The sequence below is a fragment of the Lygodium microphyllum genome, chromosome 1 (genome assembly GCF_053477565.2).
Source record: "Lygodium microphyllum isolate KBCC chromosome 1, Lygodium_microphyllum_v1.1.10, whole genome shotgun sequence".
Lineage (NCBI taxonomy): Eukaryota > Viridiplantae > Streptophyta > Polypodiopsida > Schizaeales > Lygodiaceae > Lygodium > Lygodium microphyllum.
Window position 1 is genome coordinate 142916094 of NC_141135.1, and position 9977 is coordinate 142926070.

General features: G+C 37.9%; 1 protein-coding gene across 2 annotated transcripts in view; it reads right to left on the bottom strand.

Moving 5' to 3' along the window:
• The window catches only part of LOC148041760 (P-loop containing nucleoside triphosphate hydrolases superfamily protein), a 113627-nt gene extending 105161 nt beyond the window's left edge, over positions 1-8466 (bottom strand). The window contains exons 1-2 of one of the 2 annotated variants that reach the window (XM_087682225.1): positions 8061-8466; positions 7903-7962 (exon numbers count right to left, since the gene is read on the bottom strand). Coding sequence is in view for 1 of the 2 variants with exons in the window: in XM_087682220.1 (XP_087538346.1) it covers positions 7903-7962; positions 8061-8195 (195 nt within the window). In the remaining variant the exon portion in view is untranslated. The remainder of the gene's footprint in view (positions 1-7902; positions 7963-8060) is intronic. The other variant, XM_087682220.1, reaches the window with a different exon arrangement.
• Positions 8467-9977: the final 1511 nt, after the last annotated feature.

Below are 9977 nucleotides of genomic sequence, written 5' to 3' on the forward strand. Positions count from 1 at the left end.
GTTGCTACTCATTTTCAGCATCAAAAGGAACAAAATCTTCACCTAATGCCTACTAAATTGCTGGCTGTTCATGCTGAAATTTGACCTTCTTTTGTCAAGGTCACCCTGTGTAGCATGTTTCAACAATTTTTCCTCATTAAATACTACGTCTCGGCTATGTACTATCTTCCTACCCTGAGGAAGCCAAACTCTATAACCCATCTCTCCCTCATCTCCATATCCCATGAAAATGCCCTTGATGGATTTCATGTCTAGTTTGGTCCTCTAATCTACACGTAATGCCATTTTCCAATGCACGATTTGAAGAGCGATTGCACACATGAACTGCAGTTTTAAGAGTCTCTTCCTAGAACTGTTGCGGGAGATTAGTTGTGGACAATATGCATCTGACTCTCTCACAAACTGTATGATTATATCTTTCAGCCATGCCATTTGATGCAAGATTATAAGGGGTTGTCAACTTCCTCTTAATGCCATGCATCTCACAAAACTTTTTGAATTCATTAGAAACATACTCTCCCACATTATCCATTCTTACAGCTTTTAACTTAAGCCATTTTTATATGGTAACAAAAGCATGAAACCTTTTAAAAACATCCAACACTTCCTTTTTGCTCTTTAACACATACACCCAAGACTTTCTACTGAAATCATCAATAAAAGTGACAAAGTACCATGCAACCCCATATGAATTAACAAGCATAGTAAACACATCAAAGTGTACTAAATCAAGAGCACTTCTTAACGACACCAGAGTAATAAGGAGACTTCACATGTTTTAACTTGTCCATATATGCAATCATTACAAAATTCAATACCAAAGCCTTTTACATCAAATCTCCCTAAAGAGGAGAGAACCTGAAGGCCTTTTTGGCTCATATGGCCAAGTCTTTTATACCAAAGTTCCACCTGTAAATGAACTTCAACCACAGCCAAGAACTTGTCAGGTAATGCTTTACAATGCAAATAATACAAAGTCCCCTTTTCGTTGCCTTTAACAATCAGCATAGAGCCCTTGTTAACCTTCCAAGATCCACCACCAAAGGTATAAAATACCCTCTTGCATCAAACTGCCCAACTAACAGTAGACTTTTCTTTATGCTAGGTACATATCTAACATCCTGTAAAATCAGCACTTGGCCGTTTTCAAGGACCAAGTGAATGGTACCTACACCCTCTATCTCATCTGCATAGTTGTTTCCCAAGTAAACCTTGCCCAGGCAACCTACAATCTATGTAGAACACAACTGCAAAGAGGAAGTAACAATAAAAGAGGAACCATTGTCCACTATCCATGATTGGGACAGCCCATCATGGGCTAAAAGTAAGGCATCAATCACCTCCTTTTTGGTGATGTGCATATCATCTGATATTACCATAACATCTACATCATTGCATGAGGCTGCAACGAGTATCTCTCCAGTGCCAGAAAGTTTTTCAATGACCACACTAGATGCAACGTTTGCCTTTGCAACTTCTTTTGAGGAAGAGCAGTCATCATTTTTCTTGTCATCCTTCTTTTTCTTTCCCTATTGTTTCTTTCTTTCTTGCTATTTCTTATAGTACTGGCAATCAAGCTTTTTATGACCTTTATGCCCACATTGACAGCAACTAACATCCTATTGTTTGCCCTTGCTTTTACTCCTACTTTTGCCTTTATTTACTGCATTACCTCTCTTCTTTGACCTACCTCTCAAATGATGGACTGAACCACTGTTTTCTCCACTGGACTTTCTTCTAATCTACTTGTTGAGGATAGAGCCCCTAACACCATCAAAGGTTAAAGTAGTGTTGCTAAGTGAAACAACCAAAACCTCCTAGCTATCAAGCGAAGTCATCAACAAGAAAATAGTCTTCAATTTATCACTGAAGGGCTACAAACAAGAGTCTTACAACTGACTCAAAATCCCTGTGAAAGCACTCAAATGCTCAGATATTGGCTTAGACTCATCCAACTCCATGTTCACAAGCTTGCACATCAAATGTACTTAATTCACTGGAGTTGTATTTTTATAAGTATCCGTTAACTTTTTCCATACAGCATAAGTTGTATCAAGACGCTTAATGTTTGTGAGTACATCATTAAATACACCCATTTTAATGTATGCAATGGCCTTCTTGTTGAGTCTAGCCCAATTCTCATCTACCATAGCTATAGGCTTAGTTTCCAAGAGAGTATCATCACAGTCCATCTTGTCCTTCCACAAATCAAAGCCAATGCCATCAAACCTCTTGATTTCAAGGAGGGATTTAGTGTCACTGCTGCTAGAAGCATTAGTGGCCATTTGTCAACAATGCACCAAAAACCAATGCTAATTTATGATAGCAAACAACAAGCTGAATATTCAGCTAATTTCAGCCCAAATTTTCAAGAAATAAGAGCAAGATTTAGTGTCACTGTATTATTGACATTGCCCAGGTACATGTACAGTAGTAGAAAGGACGACTTTTAGTGATATAACGAAAATTTCAACATATATTACATGCATCATCACTGCCAGGTGACTCCCACTTCAGCAATATCACCAAAAATACATCTACAACAATCCCAAATCTGCAAATGATCTCTAAGACTGCTGCACCATGAATATTTAGCAATACATCAACTCAATAGGAGCTACCTAACATGTATACTGCATACATATGTGCCCAAATCAACTTCTAATACACAAAGAACACCAAATATTCTGTGCAATTTCTCCACAATCTCACCAATGGGAGATAAAAAACTCAAATTACAAAAAATGAGGCTCCAAACATCAATTTTCTTCAATAAATTAAACATGCATCAAGTATGCAACAAGAAGCAGTAGTTGAGAAATCTCTAACTTTCTTACCCAAAAAGTATACATCAGCTGAAGTCTACCCTTATAGGGCTATATGTTGTTGCCTACCTCTCATTGGTCTCCAAATGCTATTGCCTACTAATTGGTCTCCATATCAGGTCACCTACTGCAAAGTAGGGTTTTGCTTCCATCAATTGTTTCAAATGGGTGTAGATATCAGGTTGCCTACTGCAAATTGACCTTTAGTTGCTGTCTCTTCCCTTAGAACTGCCTTCTCTAGCCCCTTTCCAGCTTTGCATGGCTTTGGAAGCTTAAATTAGGTAACTTCATTGGTGATCTAGACTCTCCTTCCAGCTTCTATACATAACATGGCTCTTAGGGGACAATGAACAAGAGAGCAATAATTCTAAAAAGCCACTCAAAATATAAGGGAGGGTCGTAGATGGTGTTGAGCTAAAAATTGCATTATAAACTAATTAGCTCTTTATTACAAATTTAACCAAAGTTTCATCAAACAATGCATAGTCTAGAGAGTATCTATGTCTTGTAAGCCAAACACTAATTTAGGAGGAACCACTCATCTATGAATAGACAAGCCGCCCACCACTTAGCTTATCCTTGTTTTGCAAATTGTTGGTGCCTATCCTTTGTTGTCCACACCTCTTCCCGATAGATATCTTAGTTCAAGGTGGCTATCCATCAACTAGCACCTACATCCAACCCTCCTCTATTAGCTAGCAATTGTTTGTTGCCATGTAGCCATCAGGCCGCAGTTTCCAGCCATCAAGCACTACCTCAAAGTCACCAAGCTGTTGTGTTTACTACTCACCAGCCATCTGGAGCCTAAGTTTTCAACTTTTCAGTCCAGCAACTATCAGCATCTTGGCACATCATCATTACTACTATGTTTTGTTAGCAGTATTGTCAGCTCATGAGTGAGTCTGGGCCATGCCTAGTATTACTAGCTATTTTAGGCATTTTATTGTGGCCTATATGATGCATATTTGGGCAGTTATTGCTAGCCAACCTAATGCATTATTTGCATTCTTTTTGGCCTATTTATTTGGGCTCCTCCACATTCAGTCATTCATCACTTGCAAATCCAGCGCATATCTTGGTGGAGAGAGGAGCTAGTGCCAGTGCCCATGCAACCAATGACTCACTGTTGTACATGACTGTCTCGTGTTTCTTTCTTTATCTTCTATCTTGTGTTCAACAGTTTATTTCAGCCCTTGTTTATGCTTCCATTGCTGCATCCACTTCTAACATGGTATCAGAGCTTTGGATCTCTACTCCTACTACTGTTTTTCTAATTACAGGTCTGCCCCTACTGATCATTGCCTTTTCCTCCTTTTGGACATTGTCTGCAGCCTGGCGACTATTATCTGCTATCCATCACCCTATTTCCAGCCTTCTATAGGCTGCCTTTTGATTTTCTGCATTATTTTATTGCTGATTAACCTGTATTTTGATGTCCAACTGCTGTGTTTACTACATTTAATGCCTTTGCAAGCATTGTTGCTTTCTAACACTATTTGTTGGCTGTTTTTCCTTTCCTGCAATTGATTCTATGTAATTAGTTTGTGATTAGTACATGTGAACTCTATTCTTGTGCAGTCTTTGCTGTTTGGTTGGCTGTACTCTCTCTCTCCATACCTTCACTCCTCTATCTTCTCTTCTTATCCTCTCCACATGGCTCCTCCATGCACCTCTACTAATGATAAGTTACATGGACCTGACTATCTAGCATGGAGTGTTGTCATGAAAGCTTGGTTTGTGCAACAACGATTATGGCACATTGTTTTTGGAGCTAGTTCATGTCCTCAGCGTCCTTTTCCAGTTCCTAAAGATTTTGATGAGGACAACCATAAGAAAGTTGTGTTTACGTGGGATACAAATGATGCCCATGCCTATTCTGCTCTTCTTTGATGTATTTCTAAAGAATTTCTATCAGCGGTTACCTCCTACAAGACATCTCCAAACAAATGGTCAAAGCTTCAAATGTTGTACGAGGCCCCTTCGACCATACCTGTAGTGACCCTTTATAGACAGCTTCAACGGATGAAGTTTGAGCCTAAGGACACCATTCAGTCTACCCTTCCAAAAGCACATCTTGTAGGGACAAAACTCTACAAGCTCCCCCCGAAGTTTGATGGAGTACCAAATGCTTTGAGGGTGCAAACATCATCTACACCTATGAGCTTCATATACAACTACCTCATATTTAGCATATGGATTCCATTTCTTGAGCACTCTTTTGAGTTCTCTTCTTTACTGTGTTCTCTCTTACTTTTACTTCTGTCTTATGTTCAACAATTTATTTTAGCACTTGTTTATGCTTCCATTGTTGTATCCACTTCTGACGTGTTTTGTTGTTTACAACAGTTCTGTGCATCCTATTGACAGTTTCTAATATGCTGCCTACTATCCGAGCTATCCCAAACCTGTTTGGTACTAATCTAGACTCTCTAGATCTACATTTGCTGCTACCGTACACTTTCAAAGGCTATTTGCTCCATTTTGTAATCCATGCAAGGTATGACCCACTCTCCAACTCACACTCACTGCCCTTGTCCTAGAGACATGTAAATTCAAGGTTCAGTATTTACCTTACATAGTGTGTTTGCTGCATTGAGCATTGTATTTATTCATTATCATTCTTTCATCTTTAGTAATCATTATCTCTGAGTTATCCTAACCCTACTAAGTTCCTTTATCAATTAGTACTTTGTCATGCAATTGTGTTTGTTATCTATAAACAAGTATTTATTTACATGGTATCAAAGCTAGGTACTCTCTAAAGAAACCTAGGCCCTAAATCAAAAATCTTATCATCAAAAACAATAACTATTAGAGGAAAGATGACTTCAAACACTTCAAACATGACATTTTCCCTTTTAATATGGCATAAAGATGTTACAGGATCAATGGACCCCCACTATTGGAGAAAAATATCCATAGTATACTTCATTCATTCAACCTAATACATCCACTCCGACGCAAGATACACAAGTTTCTACTTCTGACCCTTCTTATTTTGCTTTTACATCCCTGTAAGATTCTCATATAGGTTATGAGAAACATTGTTCACTATGGAATAAGTCCTAGAGACAACCAATTTTTGTATCTAAACACAAGAAAAGATGTATGTAAGAAAAAATCAATGAATCCTTCTATAAGTTTTCATTCTCCCTCTTTTTCTTCAAGTTTTTTTTCTTGTGGTCAAGGTTACATTCCATTCACATACAATATGTTTTATACAATACCATATCGAATGTACAATACCAAACATACAATATTGTACAAGTTCTATGTATCCGAACTTTTTTTAAAAACATTGTTTTGAAGTAACAGTTGTCACTTTCTTCCCCAAAAAAATGCCCCTCTTTTTATTGTTGTAACTTCAAACTTGTTAGTTGTCTCTTCTTTCAAATCTCCTCTACTCTTTCTCACTTCAAAGTTCAAACGTTCTAAGTTCTTGTCTTGACTCTTCTCTCTCACCTTAGCATGCTCTTTGTGGTTGTGTTGATGTGCAAATCTGTTCGTGGGATTTGACAGGCTGATTCGCCATATTCCCTGGTCGCCAATCAGTGGTGATTTTTGAATCCTTGAAGTGCTTAAAATTAGCCAAAAAATTCGAATTTCAAGGGAAAAATAAACTTTGTCGAAGGCGGCATAGGCAATCGAGTCGATTTTAAGCAGCAAGCAGTCAATGAGTACCAAAAGTGCTTTAAAGACCCACTGAGCAACGGTTGGGAAATTTTCATAATTTCTCAAGATGCCGGATGAGACTTCTGGAAGTGCCAGGTAGTAGCCTCTCCTCTCATCTCATCTCATCACACTAATCAGCCTTCACCTTCAATCTCTCTCTCTTGAGCTCTATCCTCCATTCAAGCTTTATAAGCCTACTCTCCCTCTCCCTCTTCCTCTCCCTTTCCCTACCTTCTCTTCCAATTTCCTCTTCTCTCCCTATCACTCTCTGTCTCCCTCTCTCTCTCTTTAAGCTGCACAGTTTATGTGTATGTAGGCTGATTTTATATATAATTTTATATGTATTTTTTTAATGAGCATGCGAAACAATGTAATTTATTCTTAAAATGTTTGTATACATTCCATACTGTACATATTCACATACAAAATGTATCGTACCAAACGTACAAAACCACCCTGCTCATGGCCAATGTGAAGTTGGTACATCATTTGCTGCTTGGGTTTTCAATCCAGCAGCTATTGCTAGCCTACTACGTCATCATTACGACTATATTTTGGTTGTTTAGAACAGTTGTTTGCATCTTACTGATAGTGGGTAATAAGCAGTATGCTGTCTACTATTCGAGCTATCCCAGATCTGTTCAGCACTAATCCAAACTCTCCAAATCTGTGTTTGCTGTTGTCGTACACTTTCAGAGTCTACCTGCTACATTTCAAGGTTCGTGCAAGGTACAACACACTCTTTAGCTCACACTCTCTGCTTGGTCCTAGAGACACTAGAGTTTAAGGTTCAATATTCACCTTGCATAGTGTGTTTGCTGCATTGAGCATTGTATTTATTCATTATTATTCTTTCATCTTCAATATGCATTCTCTTTGAGTTATCCTATCCCTACTGAGTTTTTTTTATCAATCTGTGCTTTACCGTACGACCTCCAACTGACACAAAGGCTTGAATAGAGCAGCTGGTTGTACTACAGCTCATCCGAGTACCACCAAGAGAAAGCTCAGGAGACGGCGTGAATTAGAGGCTGAGCAAGCTCTGCCTCTTTCAGAAGCCATACAAAGGACACAAAGCAGCAGCAGTACTGGTGCATCATTGGTCTTTTCCAAGTTCAGCACTGATCTGAACCAGTCCTCTTATAACATAAGATCCTGCGCAAGAATTATGATCTTTGCACGTGATGTTAAACAACGTATCAACTAACGAAACATGGAAGATTGAAAGGAAGTACAATCCAAATCAATCACCATTGATCAACTGAGTAGCTACTAATTAAACAAGGAAGATTGAACGGAAATCGCAATCCAAATCAATCACCAGAATTATCATCGTTCAACCATGTAGCAGTAGATATGAAATTTGGGAACAACAAAGGATGCAAGTACAACTAGAAGTTATTACCTTAGCCTGTTGCAGAGCTTCTTCCTTTTGCTTCTTTAAAAGCTCCTCCAATGACAGAGGCTGCAATTCAAAAAGGTTAACCGCTCTCGCACGCTCGCTCGCTCGCTCTCTCTCTCTCTCTCTCTCTCTCTCTCTCTCTCTCAAAAGAGTGCACTGACCTGTGAGTTTCCGCCATCTCTCCTTCCCGTTTCTGAAGTCCCCATAAAAAGGCTACGTTTTGATCTCTCTCTCTCTCTCTCTCTCTCTGTATTTTGCAAAGCTGAATTTTTGTTTTCGTTTTTGCTAGGTAGCATCCCTTCACTCGCGTTGATAGTATTAGTCGTTGATACATAACAAAATAATAATAAAGATGATCATGATAATAATAGCTTCAATCGTCGGCAAAATGTATTGAAGCTTTCTAGGGTAAGAGGGCCAGTTTAGTGGCAGGTAGCTGCCTCTCTATCGGAAAATCTCAGGATGGCAGAATTGGGCCAAATGATATTTCACCCCTCTTTGCAAGGGATTGAGCTTCCCAAAATATACATATATGCAAAGATGAAGCTATGGCGAGACATTTGTAGTGCTGCACAAGAAAATTAGTGATGCAAAAAAGGCCCGTTGTTTTGTGATATACGTGTGCCTATTTAAAGACGGTGTGCTAGTAGCTCTCCATTGGACTCTTGTTGCACATGGCAAGCAATTATTCATTTGATTTGCACTAAAATCAGTGATGGTTTGTCACACAATCTACAAAATTGTAATATTTCTTACTCTTTTAAGCTATACAATCTACAACTTTTACAATTTTTTAAAAAATGTATTAAAGCTTATAAAGCATGTGTGGTGCAAATTACCTTGAACGAACAGCTCTCTGTGCTCTAGGGCATAGGTTCAACTCGAAAGTAATGTAAAACACCTATTAGTTTTTGATGCACTAACTAATTGTATTACATCTCAAGCATGTATCATACAATACGTCTTAGTACAAGCATAGAACTTAATTACAAGGCTATGTTATGTGGCCTATAATTGAGAGTGGAATTGCACACATGATTTAAGAGAGTAGTTGTAGTATACTTGAGAGAAATTACAAGGCTTATATATATATATATATATATATATATATATATATATATATATATATAGAGAGAGAGAGAGAGAGAGAGGACACACATACACATTGTATAGAGAAAATGATACTTTTTTTGGCACACATGCTTGTGTGTGAAAAGGAGTGTGTAAAGTATTGCATGGATTGGCATCTTTCCAATGCTGGAGAAGAAAACACATTCAATACTCTTTGATTGTATGTAAGCACAATACACATTGCAATTTCTCTCTTGACATAATTCAATAACAATATAATCAACTCTTACAACATACATAAGCATTTTTACTCTTGTTACGCAGTAGATGTAGTTGAGCTACGTAGTAGTCAGGTTTACCCTTCTCAGACATGTTAAACACCAAATTGTTTATTTTAAGCTGAATAAACTCGATTACAAGGCTATGTTATACAGGCTATAATTGAGAATGGAATTGCAAACATGATTTAAGAGAGTAGTTGTAGTATAGTTGAGAGAGAGATTGCAAGGCTTATATATGCATAGAGACATAGAGAGAGAGAGAGAGAGAGAGAGAGAGGACACACATACACATATTGTATAGAGAAAATGCTTTTTTCTTATTGGCACACACTCTTGTGTGTGAAAAGGAGTGTGTAAAGTATTGGATTGATAGGTATCTTTCCAATGCAAGAGAAGAACACACATAAAATACTCTTTGATTGTATGTAAGCACAATATATATTGCAATTTTGCTCTTAACATAATCCAATACCAATATAATCAACTCTTAGAAGATACGTAAGCTTCTTTATTTTTTGTAACATAGTATTTGTATCAAAAGTAAAAAGGTCATAGCATTTGAAAGATGTAGTAAGGCTTAGGCCTTGAGACTCAACTTCTTGCCAAAAAGTTTGAAGATCTAGTGATAAGATTTCATCACACCAACTACTACTAAAACCTATTGACACAGCGAGCTATCCAACAGTCAGGTTCACCCTTTTGAGACCTGTTAAACACTAGATTATT